Source organism: Sus scrofa, chromosome 9 (assembly GCF_000003025.6).
Source record: "Sus scrofa isolate TJ Tabasco breed Duroc chromosome 9, Sscrofa11.1, whole genome shotgun sequence".
NCBI lineage: Eukaryota > Metazoa > Chordata > Mammalia > Artiodactyla > Suidae > Sus > Sus scrofa.
This window is the reverse complement of record NC_010451.4, coordinates 72,983,821-72,999,614: the sequence shown is the minus strand read 5'-3', so window position 1 is coordinate 72,999,614 and position 15,794 is coordinate 72,983,821. Positions and strand designations below refer to the sequence as shown.

At 37.9% G+C, this 15,794-nt stretch overlaps 1 protein-coding gene across 5 annotated transcripts in view; it reads left to right on the top strand.

The window, feature by feature from the left end:
- The window catches only part of LOC100519098 (sterile alpha motif domain-containing protein 9), a 34,174-nt gene continuing 18,733 nt past the window's right edge, over positions 354-15,794 (top strand). The window contains exons 1-3 of one of the 5 annotated variants that reach the window (XM_005667605.3): positions 354-543; positions 2,165-2,295; positions 12,487-12,582. Coding sequence is in view for 1 of the 5 variants with exons in the window: in XM_021102382.1 (XP_020958041.1) it covers positions 2,265-2,295 (31 nt within the window). In the remaining 4 variants the exon portion in view is untranslated. Of the gene's footprint in view, positions 544-2,164; positions 2,296-12,079; positions 12,583-13,148; positions 13,173-15,794 lie in introns of those variants that run through there. The other 4 variants (XM_021102382.1, XM_005667606.3, XM_013979691.2 and 1 more) reach the window with 4 other exon arrangements.

Genomic DNA, 15,794 nt, shown 5'->3' with positions numbered 1-15,794 from the left:
ACCTTATCTCCAAATGCAGCCATATTCTGAGATATGGAGGGTGAGGGCTTCAACATATAAATTTGGGGGAGCACAATTCAGTTGATAACAGGCACTTGGATCACTGGTATTTTTTAGTAGGTGTTTTTTTCATCTCAACTTCTTAACTCTTATGACATAGATTTCTGTTTGGGGAAACTGTTTCTGTAGTTTCTCAGCACTGGTTCAACTTTATTGGTAGTTTTCTGTGATCTTAATCTTTTAATATTTTACAATCATTAAAATATTTACATATATTATCAAATATTTAATATTTTACAAACCCAGATAAATATGTTCTGAAGCAAAACTGAAACTGCATCTCTACTTCCTCATTCTGCTTACGCACAGGCTCAAGGCATCGGGAGACCGGTAAACTTCACAACTTAAAGGCTTAGTTTTTTTAAAAAGATCTTTACAATCATACCTCTCCTACCCATTAGGAGACGAATGAGAAAGCAAAGATTAAAAATCAACCATCTCAAATTTCTGATGTAGAAAGATGAAGTTTTCAGAAAAATCCTTGTAAGTTTCTTAATCATTATGCTTTTATTTTTTGTGCTTATGACAAGACAGCTATTTTCATAAACTCCAGCAATACTTTTTTATGATAAAATATGTTTTTATGTAAACTGTTACTTTTTAAAATATTGAAAGTAATTAGAAATGTTGATGGATTAAATACATATCAGTATATCTAACTGAGGCTAACTTTGTAAATGCTCTTCTAAAAAGAAACAGACAGTATATTTAAAGTGGTGAGAGTGTTTCTGGTCCAGTGAGGCAGTGAGGAAAATGATAAAGAAACAATGCAAAGAAGTTTAGGAAGTTAAGCATAAAAGATTATAAAGGAAGCTATGGTCGTGTGCAATTATGCAAAATTCTGTCTTCCAAACTTAAGATGTTATTAGAAGCTTCACATTTAATCGAAGATAATATCCTCCAGAAGCTATTTTTATGTGTTTGCTTCAAATCCATCTTATACAGCAATCTGAAATGAGAGCTTATCCTTAGGAAAATGAAACTTAACTTGACTTGCATGTGGTTTCAGTTCTTCAGATCATCAGAGGAGCATGTGTATAGCCTTCCTGGGAAGAGCCAGAATACTGAATTGTCTCTCTCCCACTATTAGCTCTGAGTCCTGGGAGCAGAACAACTCCTCAGTGCATGGGTGTGCTACTGAGGACTGAGATGAGTGTGAATGGGCACTAGTACTTGTCCCTAAGGCCCTGAATATTTGGTACTTCTTGTTTAATACCTCAAGGGAGAAAACTGGAATAGTCACTTGAGAATGGCACCCTGTAGTTCCTTTGATAATAATTCATGTCACTACTACTACTAAGATTTGTGCTCATGATTATTTCAAAACAGGAAGATGAGAGGCCCTAGAAGCCAAGAGTTATGTCAGGGCATTCTCAAAATCTGTCCCACATGAGTCATTTTGATCTTTATGTCCAACAATATATATGCATATGCTCTTAACACTGATAAAGTATAACTAGTTGCAAAGCATTACTGAACCCTGCAAGTGTCCATGGACATTCCAGGGAAAGGAAACAAGTGTTCTGCTGGAAGCACTTGCTCCTGTGAGGAGCAGCAAGGAAGCCAGGGAGCTGTGCATATTTAGAGAAAGGAGAATAAAAGTAAGATGAGTGGCAGTGAGCAGTCCCCAAAGGGCTAACAGCAAGAGGGAAACTTGTGAGGGAACCACTCCTATAATTCAGAAGAGAGATGATGAGGACTTGCATCGGGGATGGAGGGGTGGTAATCAGGTGCTGGACATCTTTTGAAGAGACAATCTATAGGGTTCCAGTGAACGTGGAATGTGGGAGAAAAGAAAAAGAAAGCATGCCTGCAACATATTTTGAATGCTAATTTATTTCATTAAAAGTATTTAAATATAGAAAGAGATACCATCTGGCTGAAGGATGTTCCTTTCACTATTCGTTCAAATCTATGTTTGAAAATTTTGATAGTAGAAAGTTATGGGGAAAATCTGTTCCATAACAGTTTTTAAGCAAATCAATCAACTGCATTTTAATTTTGCTGCAATACTTTTTTATGTAATAGATTCTCACCAAATACATCCTCAGGCAAAACTAGGAAATGATGAGGTTTGTTCTCTCACATTTCTACTTCCTTATAGATGATTTCCAGGATGTGACTTGCAAATTCACAAGAAAAAGCAACTAATCTAACAGCTTGATATCAAAGAACCTCTTGAAGACCTATTTCAAGTTGCTGCTATGAAAAGCAGAAGTTTTCAGAAAAGTCCTGGTAAGTTTTTAATCATTAGTTACATTTCATCAACTGTTTCATCAATTTTCCTTACAAGCTATCTTTAAAAATGAATTCTAGGAGTTTCTTGGTGGCTCAGTGGGGTAAGCATCTGGTGTTGCCACTGCTGTGGCTACGGTCGCTGCTGTGGTGCTGGGGGTTGATCCCTGGCCCAGGAACTTCTACAAGCCACTGTCATGACCAAAAAGAAAAAAAAAAATCTAAAAACTAAAGTGGAACTTTGGAAATGAATATGAATGTACTTTCAAGTGTATGTAAGCCATTTCTAACAAAATGATTCTAAAAGGAATGAGAAAATTCACTGCTTTCATAAACATATGAAAAATCTTCCAGCAAGCAAGGTGCAGAGTGTTTCTGGTGATGGAAAGCTCTGGAGATGAGGCTAGAATTCCTAATGTTTATTAAAAGACCAGGAGTTAAAGTGAACCAAACTGTGTAGAAAATTATGGTCATGTGCAGTTATGCAAATTCTGTCCTATGTAACTCAAGATGATATCAAAAATTTACATGTAGTTACTAGATGGTGAAACTCTCCAAAGTTTAATCAACATTTAAGTCTTTTCTTCACAATTAGCTTGTTACAGAGACCATGGGAACAATTACATAATTTTAATGTAGTTAAACATACCTCCAGAAAATGAAACTGGCTAGATCTGTACTTTCAGTCCCAAAGAACATCGGAGCAGGGCATAAGCCTACTGGACTGCAGCCAGGACTGAAAGCATCTTTTCCTGGAAGCATGGATAACTGCAGGCTGCTAAGGCCTAGCCTCCTAGAGATGGGGATGGAGATAAATAAATAAATAATAAAATTTTTTAAAAATATGCCAATGCTCCAGAACATAAATCTGATCAGATAATATTCATGAAAGGCTTTGTAAGCCTCAGAACAGTGACATATATTAAAGTTCTGTATAAATATTAACAAACCATCACTGAGAAAAAGGTAGAAAACCAATGAGCCAAGGAGTTATGTTAAAACATTATTAAAACCTCTTGCCCAAAACATTTTCATCTTGAATTAAACATATAGCCCCAACTAAATGTGGATCACAGGCCATATAAGATGCTGGTATAATTTTTTTTTTTTTTTTTTTTTTTTTTTTTTTTTGCTTTTTTAGGGCCACACTTGTGGCCTATGTAGGTTCCCAGGCTAGGGGTCTAATTGGAGCTGTAGCTGCTGGCCTACACCACAGCCACAGCAACACCAGATCCAAGCAGCGTCTGTAACCTACACCACAGTTCACAGCAACTGTGGATCCTTAATTCACTGAGCGAGGCCAGGGACTGAACCTGCAACCTCATGGTTCCTAGTAGGATTTGTTCCTGCTGCGCCACAACAGGAATTCCTGGTATAACTGACAGAGTGCAAAATCCATGTGAAAATATTACCAAATATATAGTACCTTGAAATCATTATGTATCTTCTCACCTGCCATCACAGGAATGAGCGGCTGAGAAATTTATAAAGGGTCTTCAACCTTGAACAATGGGGAAACCTCTGAAATATGGTAGAGATAAAAATACAGAATTGGGGAAGTCAGATGTCACTGGCCCTGTTTGACAAGTGTGCTTTTAATCTCCCTGGATAGAATCTCCCTGGATAGAATCCCTGGAAGGATTCAAAGGACAAATGAGGATGCAAGGGGAACTAGTCTCCCAGGCGACACACGCGCATGCATGCGCGCGGAGACGCACGATGTCTCTGGGCGTGTAGTAGCCAACAGGCAGGAAATCCTTCACCTGCTTTTGGAGTGCCAGACTCGCGGCAATTGCTGTGATCACTGTCTCAAACAGGAGAGAAAATCTAGAGCTTTTTTTTTATAGTCTGAGGTCCCCGAGGAGCAAGTGGGTAGGTTACTGAGAGAAGACTCTGGCTAAGATATTGCCTCAGACCTTGGCAGAGCAAGTCTGTGGAGAATATGAGCATCTCCTGAGGAGAATCTGTTTGCGGAACAGCCAAAGCAGTTAAAACAGCAGAGGGTGGAGTTCCCTTGTGGTGCAGCGGGTTAAGGATCCAGAGTTGTCACTGCAGCTGCTCAAGTGACTGCTGTGGGGCAGGTTGGATCCCTGGGCCTGGAACTTCCACATGCCGCCTTCTCCGATGGGGAGCGGGGGAAGGCGTAGGAAGAGATGGTGAGGCCCCATGAGTCCTGCTCACTGAAGACCTGTAGTAGAAAACCCTGGAAACAGGGTTAACCAAGACAGCCAATGGGAAAAGCTTATACTTAGAAAATAGGCTTACAACGCAAGCCTAACTCATCCATGGAGTGAGTATCCACAGGTAAGTTAGAACCCTGTTCCCTCGTTTGTAAGATGAAGATAAACTTGGTTGGCAAATACCTGATGAGGATTAAATTAAGTAGCATACATTATACATAACTGGCACTTGGCTCTTATTAGAAGACAGTTTATTGAGATAATTCACATACCATAAAATTATCTCTTTTAAAGTATACAATTCAGTAGGTTTTTGATATATCCACAGAGCTGTGTAAACATCAGCACAATCAATTTTAGAACATTCTCATCACCCCCAAAGAAACCTATACCCATTAGCAGTCGGTCACCATTTACCACTTCCCCCAGCCTCTGAAACTCGTCTGCTGTCTCTAGGGAATTGCCTATTCTGGACATTCCATAGAAATGAAATCACACAATATGTGTTCATTTGGAAATGGCTTCTTTCACTTTGCATAACATTTTCAGGTTCATCCATGCTGTATGAATCATGACTTCATTTCCTTTTACTGTCAAATAAAATTCCATTGTATGGATATACCATATTTTGTTTATTCAGTCATGAGAGGCAATTTATGAAGCACTAAATCAACATTGCTTTATTGATCTAAGATGGGTGTGCTTTACCAAGTTTGCCAAGGCCTTCTTGAATTTAAATAAATAGTAGCTTTACAGCTTCATTTCAGTCTTTGGTTAAGGAAATTTCACTGATCCACCAATTCAAGCCCCTTCTCTTAAACACATAACCTTAGTTTTCTCAAACTGTATTGTTTACCCCTTTTCCAATACTCATCTTCACATGTACATATGTTGCAGTATATCAGTTTATATGATTTTTAAATAAAAATAGTATTTCCCCAGTAGTTGGAAACCTAAGTATGCCCAAGTTAAGTACAAACTGAAAAAAAATTATACTCCAGAAGGTTTCCTCCAACAATTTGAAATGTTTTATTGTTTTCATTTTTACTTGAGAAAATAAATAGCATTCCTGAACACCAAATATACATAAATGATCTAAGAGCCAGATAACTTTAAACATCGTTGGCTTCTACTGAGCACTATGAAGCCACATTACAGTATCCCCTGAGGGATGGATAAATACGGACCCTTTGGATCAGCAGATCCTTTAGGGAACAATCATTCTGTTTTCCAATATTAGCAAAACTCCCAATACTCCCTCCAAACACATGACTATATGAACAAAGAGAAATTTAAACTTAACAGTAAGATTGGTATCACTCTGAAGTGATAACTGGTATATTAGTTTGGAAATACCTATGATAGGAAATACACACCCAGTGTAGGATTTTTAAATCATGTGAAGAGTACTTAAAGTTTCCGAAAAGACTCTTAAAAAACAGACATGTAATAAGAGGGAAGAAGTTTTTTAAAGAAAAGTCAAAGTCTCTGCTTAAAGCTGAGTAACCCTTGGGTAAATGAAACATAGCTGTATGTTCTGAGTCTAACTAACCTTTTTTTTTTTTTTTTTTTTTGACATTCTATAGTATTAAGACTCTGTTGTCCAAATATGCCTAATCCCTGTGGGAAAATTAGGCCTTCTAGGGTGGAGAGATGGCAGTGTTGTATCTAATGCTCATAAGGGCATAAGCCAAGTTCTGAGTGGAATTAGCTCTTCAGAGAACCTCCTGTGTCCAGAAGACTAACTGTGTATTGGCTATAAATAGCCATAGGAAGATTCAACCTGTTTTTACCATCTTAGAAAAAATGGAAAGTAGCATTCAAATGAGCCATGGCATACAATTTATAGGTGCATCTAGAAAGAAAAATTAGTAATAATTTGAGTTAGTAGGAAATATCCATGTGGTCTGCTATTATTTAAAAGATATCCATTGTGTTCAAAGACGCAAGAGCTGCCTAGTAGGACACAGTATCCAAATGTGACCCACATAATGTCACTTTACTGAGTTCCTGTCATGACTCAGTGGAAACAAACCCAAATAGTACCATGACAATGCGGGTTCAATCCTTGGCCTCACTTACTGAGTTAAGGATCCGCTGTTGCTGTGAGCTGTGGTGTAGGGCACAGTCAAGGCTCAGATCCAGTGTTGCTGTGGCTGTGGTGTAGGCCAGCAGCCGAAGCTCTGATTTAACCCCTACCCTGGGAATCTCCATGTGCTGCACCTGTGGCCCTAAAAAGCAAAAAAAAAGAAAGTCTCCACAAATGATTTAAAAATCCTACACTGGGTGTGTATTTCCTATCATAGGTATTTCCAAACTAATATACCAGTTATCACTTCAGAGTGATACCAATCTTACTGTTAAGTTTAAATTTCTCTTTGTTCATATAGTCATGTGTTTGGAGGGAGTATTGGGAGTTTTGCTAATATTGGAAAATAGAATAAGGAGAAATTTAATCAGTTGTATTAAATTTCCATCTGTGTGCACAATATGTATAAAGCAGATTCATTTTGCTGGCTCATTTTGGGAGTTTTGAAATGACATTCATTACAGCTATTGTAAAAATACAAACACTCACTAATAGGAGTCACATCTGACCACTCCTAAGTTGGTGAGAACATATTAGACAGTTCTAACATCAGGCCAGGTATTATGGGTGTCAGTTAAACTAAAACACCTGTTACTCCAGATGTAGTGGGGTAAAATTGTGATGTCTAGTAGCCTCAGACTCTTGTTACTGACTGATACTGTACTAAGTATCATATTTCTTTATTCCTGAACTTTCAAAGTGAGATTACCAGTTCCTTATTTCACTTCGATTTATAGAGTGGCCGGACACAAAAACTCACCATGCCTTAAAGAGTGTTGCTTCTGGTATGAATATGAATAAAGGCATTTTGGAGGAGTTGGGGAGGGGATGCTTGCCAGTAGCAGGCAGAATTTCCCAGGCCAGGGACCGAACCTGAGCCGTAGAAGTGACAATGTCAAATCCTTAACTGCTAGGCCACCAGGGAACTCCCTTGACAGTTTCTTATAAGCACTCACCTATTTGTTTCAGCAATTCCGTGCCAAGGTTATTTACCTAAGAGAAATGAGGATATATGTCTGCACAAGACTTGTAAAAAATAGTCACAGCTTTCTGCATGACTGCCAAAAAGGAAATAACTCAGATGCCTATTTAAAGGAAATTGGATAAACAAAGTGTGGTATATTAATGAAATGCATTTCTTTTCCGCAATAAAAGTGAACAAAACTATGGCTACGTGCAACACAGACCAATCTCAGTGACATTAGGTTGACTAAGAGAAGCCAGTCACAGAAGAATATATACTATATGAGTCCATATGAGTCCATGTAAAAGAATGCTTGGATCAGGTAAAACTAATCTATGGCGAAAAAAAAAGTTAGAAGAGTGCTTTCCTCTGGAGAGAGTTAGGTGTGACTGAGAAGGGGTATGAGGTAACAGAAATGTTCTATGTCTAGATTGAGGTGGTTTGTCAAAATTTTACATTTAATGTACGTGCATTCTTCCAGGTTTGCCTCAGGGCATGTATAGCTAAAACAGGAGTAGCAGAATGTAAAAAAGAGAGAATAGCAGAAAGTTAATAGCATTGAGGCTGGGTGAGGAATACAAGGGGGTTCATTATGCTGTTCTGTTTACTTTGTTTATATTTAAATTTTTCCAAAGAAATTGTGTTATAGAAGTCTTTAATGATCTGAGGAAACAGAAGCTTATTTTGTTAGGTAGAAGAACAAAATATTAGAAGGCACATGCATCTATTGTTGGGCAAATATTTATCTGTTCATAAAAGACTGGGAGATTATATACCAAAAATATTAGCAATTGTGAATGGGGGATAAAATTCATGTAGGTCTTGTTTTTCTTTTTTCTAGCTGCTTCTGATTTTTTAATTGAGCACATACTAGTTTTTTATTTAGAAAAATATTAAAAAACAAAGAATAATGTCCAAAAAAAGAGTCTTGGTCCTAATTACCCTGAATCAATAACAACAAGGGAAATGTGCTCAGGACTCTTGCAAAAAAACCCTGTCTTATGGACTAAGAGGCTTCCTGGTATTTATAATATGGCAAAACTTCCTTTGAGAGAAAGAGGAACATAATGAAGTATAAAACTTTTGGTAGTTCTATTCCTAAGAGAAATTTTATTTAAAAAATAAGAGAAAAGAACAAAAGCATGAGATACTATGCAGAGCCTTTCTAGGTTATGACAAAAGTTTCTGGGCTTGCTACATTATAATAATTTTATTTATTTATTTATTTTATTTTTGTCTTTTTAGGGCTGCACCTGAGGTATATAGAGGTTTCCAGGCTAGGGGTCGAATTGGAGCTACAGCTGCTAGCCTACACCACAGCCACAGCAATGCTAGATCTGAGCCACATCTGTGACCTACACCACAGCTCATGGTAACACTGGATCCTTAACCCACTGAGCAAGGCCAGAGATCGAACCCACGTCCTCGTAGATCTTGGATTGGTTAACCACTGAGCCAGGACAGAAACTCCATTTATTTATTTACTTATTGCCTTTTTTTTTTGTCTCATTATAATAATTTTATTAGAGAATAAAGACCTCAAATGAGTTAAAAAAGAAACATTGATCAGATGGTATTCAAGGAGCTTAACTTTAAACACTATCCTCTTAAGAAAGCGGTCCACACTCTTTGGATTATTGAAATAACTTTTAAATGATAATAAAACCTCACTCCAACAAAAAGCTTAAAAGACAGCTTGGAAAGAAGAAGAGGAAGGAACTTCCTTTCAAACACAGAGCATGTTCTCTAGTGAGGCAACCCACATCCCAGGGTTCTTCAGAGGCTTACTCAAAGCAGGAGAGGGCTGATGGGTGAAGACCTAATGGAGATTCTATAGGAAGGTAAGAGAGAGGTTGCTGGACAACATCTGAGTTCGCCAGCAGCACCCATCCCCTCAGGTGGTAAGGCATAACTAGTTTTCGTTTTCTACAAGACAGTTTCAGGAAATAATTGGCCCAGGAAGTATGCAATGGCAGGAGTGAACCAGTGGGGTAAATGCAGTAATAAGGAATCTAGGCAAACAATATATGCAAGTCTAGATTATGCATTCTCAATCAGGGAGCTATCACCTCCAAGGAAGTAAAAATTGGCTCTTCAGAGGAAAAAAAAAAAAAAAAAAAAAAAAAGACTTTTCTTTAAATTAGACTTTTTCAAAGAGCAGTTTTAGGTTCATAGCAAAATTGAGAGAAAGGTACAGAGATTTCCCATATCTTCTGCCCCCACATATACACGATCTCCTGCTCTATGAACATCCCTCATCAGAGTAGTACATTTGTTACAATCAGTGAACCTCCATTAACACATCATCACCCAAAGTCCATTATTACATTCTGATTCACACTTGGTATGTATTCTTTGGGTTTGGCAAATAGACATATAATGACATATAGCCACCATTATGGTTTCATATGGAATAATTTCATTGCCTTAAAAATACTCAGTGCTCTACCAATTCACCTCTCCCTTCCCCCCGCCAACTGCTGGCAACCACTGATCCTTTTGCTGTCTCCAAAGTTTTGCCTTTTCCGGAATGTCATATGGTTCCAAGCATATAGTAAGTAGCCATTTCAGATTAACTTCTTTCATTCAGTAATATGCATTTAAGATTCCTCCATGTCTTTTCATGGCTTGACAACTGAAGTCCTTTCAGCACTGAGCAAAGATTCTAGTGTCTACATGTACCACAGTTTATTTATCCATTCACCTACTGAAGGACATCCTGGTTTCTTCCAAGCATAGGCATTTATGGAAAAAGCTGCTATGAGCTTCTGTGTACAGTTTTTTTTGTGGACATAAGTTTTCAGCTCCTTTGGGTAAATACCAAGGAGTGTGATTGAAGGATCATATGGTAAGAGTAGGTTTAGTTTTGTAGAAAACCACAAAACTATCTTCCAAAGTGACTGTATCATTCTGCATTCCCCCAGCAAAAACAAATGAGAGTTTCTGTTTCTCCACATCCCTACCAGTTTTTAGTGGTGTCCATGTTGGCCATTCTAATAGGTATATAGTAATATCTTACTGTTGTTTTAATTTGCAATTCCCTAAGGACATATGATGCTGTTTTTTTAATGTATAAAGCACAGATATACAGTATACCTGTAGTATTAAAATTTCAAGGTAGGGGACAACTAGGTTAAAATTCTCCTCCTTAAAGGAGCCATAGTGAAATAAAGAAGTGGAGAAGCACCATCTGGGTGGTCAGAGAAGCAGCCTGAGGAAAGCGACACAGGATAGAAGAGAAGGGTTGCTCATGCTGAAGATATGGAACCTGGCCTCACTGGCTATCTGAACAATGAAATAAGCTAGTGGAATAAAACTGAGTATGGAAAGCAGAGAAGTTAATTATTATAACGTGTTTGTGTTACGCAGGGTTCTATTGGTTCTGTTCTCTAATACAGAACAGTGGTATATATTGGAGAGAGAGAAGGGAGGGTGGGGGAGAGAAAGATATTATTTAACATCTCTGTGCCTTAGTTTCTTCAGCGGTGTGACAGAAACAATAACAGCACCTACCTTACAGAATTGTTGTGAAGAGTAAGCTAATATAAAGCAGTTAGAGCAATGCCTGGTACATAGTAAGTTCCTAATGAATGTTTAAAAAAACATATGAAGCCAGTGTGAATCAGCAGTGGAATGTGGAAACCAAAAGCTGATTGAGTACACACAATAAATGTTAGTATCTGCTATTAGTTGTTGGTTTTTCGTTGTTTTCTTTTAAGGCCTCACCTGCGGTACATAGAAGTGCCCAGGCTACTAGGGGCTGAATTGGAGCTGCAGCTAAGGCATACACCATAGCCACAGCCACAGCAGATCTGTGACCTACCTCTAGGTCGCAGAGCCACATCTGCAACCTACCTGCCCTACCTGCAGCTTGAGGCAACACTGCATCCTTAACCCACTGAGCCAAGGATTGAACCAGCATCCTCATAGAGACAACATCAGATCTCTGTGACCCAATGGCAACTGACCGCCAATGGGAATCCATGCTACTAGGTTTTGTTTGTTTGTTTGTTTGTTTTGTCTTTTTGCCATTTCTTGGGCCGCTCCCACGGTTCCCAGGCTAGGGGTCTAATCGGAGCTGTAGCTGCCAGCCTACGCCAGAGCCACAGCAACTCAGGATCTAAGCCGAGTCTGCGACCTACACCACAGCTCACGGCAACGCCGGATCATTAACCCACTGAGCAAGGGCAGGGATCGAACCCGCAACCTCATGGTTCCTAGTCGGATTTGTTAACCACTGCGCCACGACAGGAATTCCCATGCTACTAGTTTTTAAAATACTAATTGTTTTTGTCACTCTCACTCAGCCAGTTTTCTACCCCTCCCTGAGCGTGATATTAGAAAATCATGGAAAAGAAAAGATAAATCCCTGCAGTGTGGCCACTGGGGCCCCCAACCCTAGTCTGCCCTGCAGAACTTACCCAGAGGCCTTTAGCATTTCTAGGGAGCTCCAGATTTCCCTGAAAGCCATTACTTTGCAGTTTAGGAAAACAGGGGTGGATTAATCATCCACCCAGATATGCTGGTGAAATGCCTACGTAAGCTCCTCCCTACCCAAGTTCCACAGGCTCTGGACAGCAGTGGAAACTGGTGCTCCCCAAGGGATCCATTAAGAATATCCCAAGTTTGTTTGGGGTAAGCAACTGGGCTCTCCGCAGCCCCCAAAACTCTTTAAAAGAACAGATTTTAAACTTTTGGATTCTAACAGACCAGAAGGTAGAAAAGTAATAGCTTACAAAAAAAAAAATTTTTTTTTCAAAGAGAAAAGCCACTTCATATCTAGGAAAACGAAACTGAAATCAAATCTGCAGCTTCCTTCTCCTCACCTCCCAGTTTCGGCACACCCATGACTAAGAAACATCCTGTTTCTTAGTCATTTAGAGCTCAGGTTGAAATAGAAGCGGAGGAGAAACTTTCACAAAAACCGAATGAAAAAAAAAAATTTTTCTCTGACATAGTAGGAAGAAGAAAACACAGACATTAGGATGTTTCCTGCACTGAAGTACGTGCTTTTCCCCTCGTTTATGTAGAAGAAATTTTCAAGAAAAATCTGGGTAAGTACAGTATCTGTTATTAATATTATTGCTATCACAGCATTTTATTGAATAGGAAGGAATCTATTTCTCACTTAGAAAACTGAAATATACTCCGTTTAAAAAATAATATTTAAAGCCTAGAAATATTTTAAGCCTAGGCTGTTCAGTGCTATGACAGGAATCTGCTTTATATTAGCTGAAAAAGGAGTCACAACATTCCATAAAAGTTGCGATTGAAAACTGGAAGCATTTTTACTGTTGAAATCCCCCAAGGCATTAGCAGTATCTTCAGAAAGAACATATAAAGAAAATTTAAAGATGTACTTTACATTGATCAAAGATTCCTTCTAACTCTAAAGAGCTGACAGAAAATAAAACTCTTAGATAACTTCTCTGATATTAGTATCTGATGATATGCATAAGAGACAGACAGAGAGAGACAGTGATAGAGACGACAGACCACTGTAGTAAGTACTTGAAATTATAGAAGCTTTTTTTTTTTTTGCCACACCCGAGGCATGTGGAAATTCCCCGGCCAGGGATTGAACCCCAACCAGAGCAGTGACCGGAGCCGCTGCAGTGACAACACTGGATGCTTACTTAACCCGGTGCATATGGCGACTTTTTTTATTTCTTTGTACAAATCCTAGGTTTATGTTTGATTTCCCCCAAAGTAAGGAACAAGGTAATACAGAGGGGTGGTAGAAATACATTTCTGATGAAAGGCCTACTCTTTCACCTCTCTTAGAAAAGCTGACACACCCTACAGTTAACCCTACAGTTCATAAATACATGTGGGTTTGATCTTCATACAACAAAGAGAATTTTCTTTTTTATACCGGTTGCTAAGAAACTCAGAACCAAATTTTCAGTCCACTTCTAGAAATGTATATAGAAGCGAAAAGTTATTTTAGGCACTAGCTTTAATCTATGTCTTCACTTTCATTCCACTTGTACCCATATTTAGCCGTCTTCCTGATTTTTTTTCTGACTTTTCCATTTCTTTCTCCAGTTTTATTGAGATATGGTTGACATACAGTGCTATATGCTTAAAGTGTACAATGTAATGATTTGACTTACATGCATCATGAGATGATTGCCACAGTGAATTTAGTGACATCCATCATCTCATATAGATAGAAAAGAAAATTATTTTTTCCTTGTGATGGAAACTCTCAGGGTTTACTCTCTAAACATCTGTCATACGTAACATACAGCAGTGTTAACTGTGTTAACCATGCTGTAAATTACATCCCTAGTACTTATTTATCTTATAACTGGAAGTTTATACCTTTTGACCACCCTCATCCAATTCTCCCTTCCTCCACGCCTTCTGGTAACCAGAAATCTGATCTCTTTTTCTATAAGTTTTTTTGAAGTATAATTAGTTCCTGGTACACAATGTAGTGATTCAGTATTTTCTATACGTTACAAAATGATCACCACCATGAATCTAGTTGCCAAAGATATTACATTTGTTTTCTTTCTTTCTTTCTTTCCTTCTTTCCTTCCTTTCTTTCTTTTTTCTTTTTTTTTTTTTTTTTTTTTTTTTAGGGCTGCACCTACAACATATGGAGGGTCCCAGGCTAGGGATCCAATAGGAGCTGCAGCTGCCAGCCACAGCCACAGCCACAGCAATGCGGGATCCTTAACCCACTGAGTGAGGCAAGGGGTCAAAACTGCATCCTCATGGTTCCTCATCAGGTTCATTACCCCTGAACCAGGATGGGAACTCCCTGTTTCTTGTCTTTTTCATAATAACTATCCTAGTAAGTATGAAGTGGTATCTCACTGCGGTTTTGATTTGTATTTCCCTAATGATTAGCGATGTTGAGCATTTTTTCATATGTCTATTTGGCCATCCGTATGTCTTTGGGAAAATGTCTGTTAAGGGCGTCTGCCATTTTTTATTTGGGTTGTTTGGTTTTTTACATTGAGTTGTATGAGTTCTTTGTATACTTTGGATATTAACCCCTTGTCATATATGACGTTTGCAAATATTTTCTATTCAGTTGGCAAACTTTTTATTTAATTGATGGTTTTCTGCACTGTACAAAAATGTTTTCATTTTATTCCCATTTGTTTATTTTTGCTTTTGTTGCAATTGCTCGCAACAAGGCATATCCAAAAAAAACATTGCTAAGACCAATGTCAAAGTACTGCCTATGTGTTCTTCTAGGACTTTTATGATTTCAGGTCCTACGTATAAGTCTTTAATCAATTTCAAGTTTATATATGGTGTGAGAAAGCAGTCCAATTTCATTCTTTTGCAAGGAGCTGTCCAGTTTCCCAACACCACTATTGAAGAAGCTGTCTTTTCCCCATTGTGTATCCTTGTTTCCTTTATTGTAGATTAATTGACCATTTAAGTGTGGGTTCATTTCTGGGCTCTTTATTCTGTTCCATTGATCTATATGTTCCTTTCTGTGCCAGTACCATACTATTTTGATTACTGTTTTGACTAACTTTATAGTATAGTTTGAAATCAGGAAGCATGATACTTCTAAGTTTATTCTTTCTCAAGATTGTTTTGGCTGTTCAGATTTTTTAATGGTTCCACACAAACTTTAGAACTATTCATTCTAGTTCTGCAAAAAAATGCCATTGATACTTTGATAGGGGTTGCATTGAATCTGTAAATTGCCTTGGGTATTACGGTCATTTTAATAATATTAATTCTTCCAACACTTGAGCATGGTATATCTTTCCATCTATTTTTGTCATCTTCAATTTCTTTCATCAGTGTTACATAGTTTCTAGCATACAGGTCTTTTACCTCCTTAGATTTATTCCTATCTATTCATTATTTTTGATGTAATTATAAAAGGGATCACTTTCTTAAGTTTTCTGTCTGATAGTTTGTTGTTAGTGTATAGAAACACAACAGATTTCTGTATATTAATTTTGTATCCTGCAACTTTACTGAATTCATTTATTTGAATAGTTTTTTAGTGGCATTTTAGGATCTTCTATATATAGTATTATGTTATCTGCAAACAGTGACAGTTTTACTTCTTCCTATCCAATTCAGATGATTTCTATTTCTTTTCCTTGTCTAATTTCTGTCACTAGGACTTCCAATACTGTGTTAAATAAAAGTGAGGATCCTTGTCTTATTCCTGATCTTAGAGAAAATGTTTCTAGCTTTTTACCATTGAGTATGATGTTGGCTGTGGGTATGTTATATACAGCTTTTATTTATGTTTAGGTATGCTCCCTCTATACACACT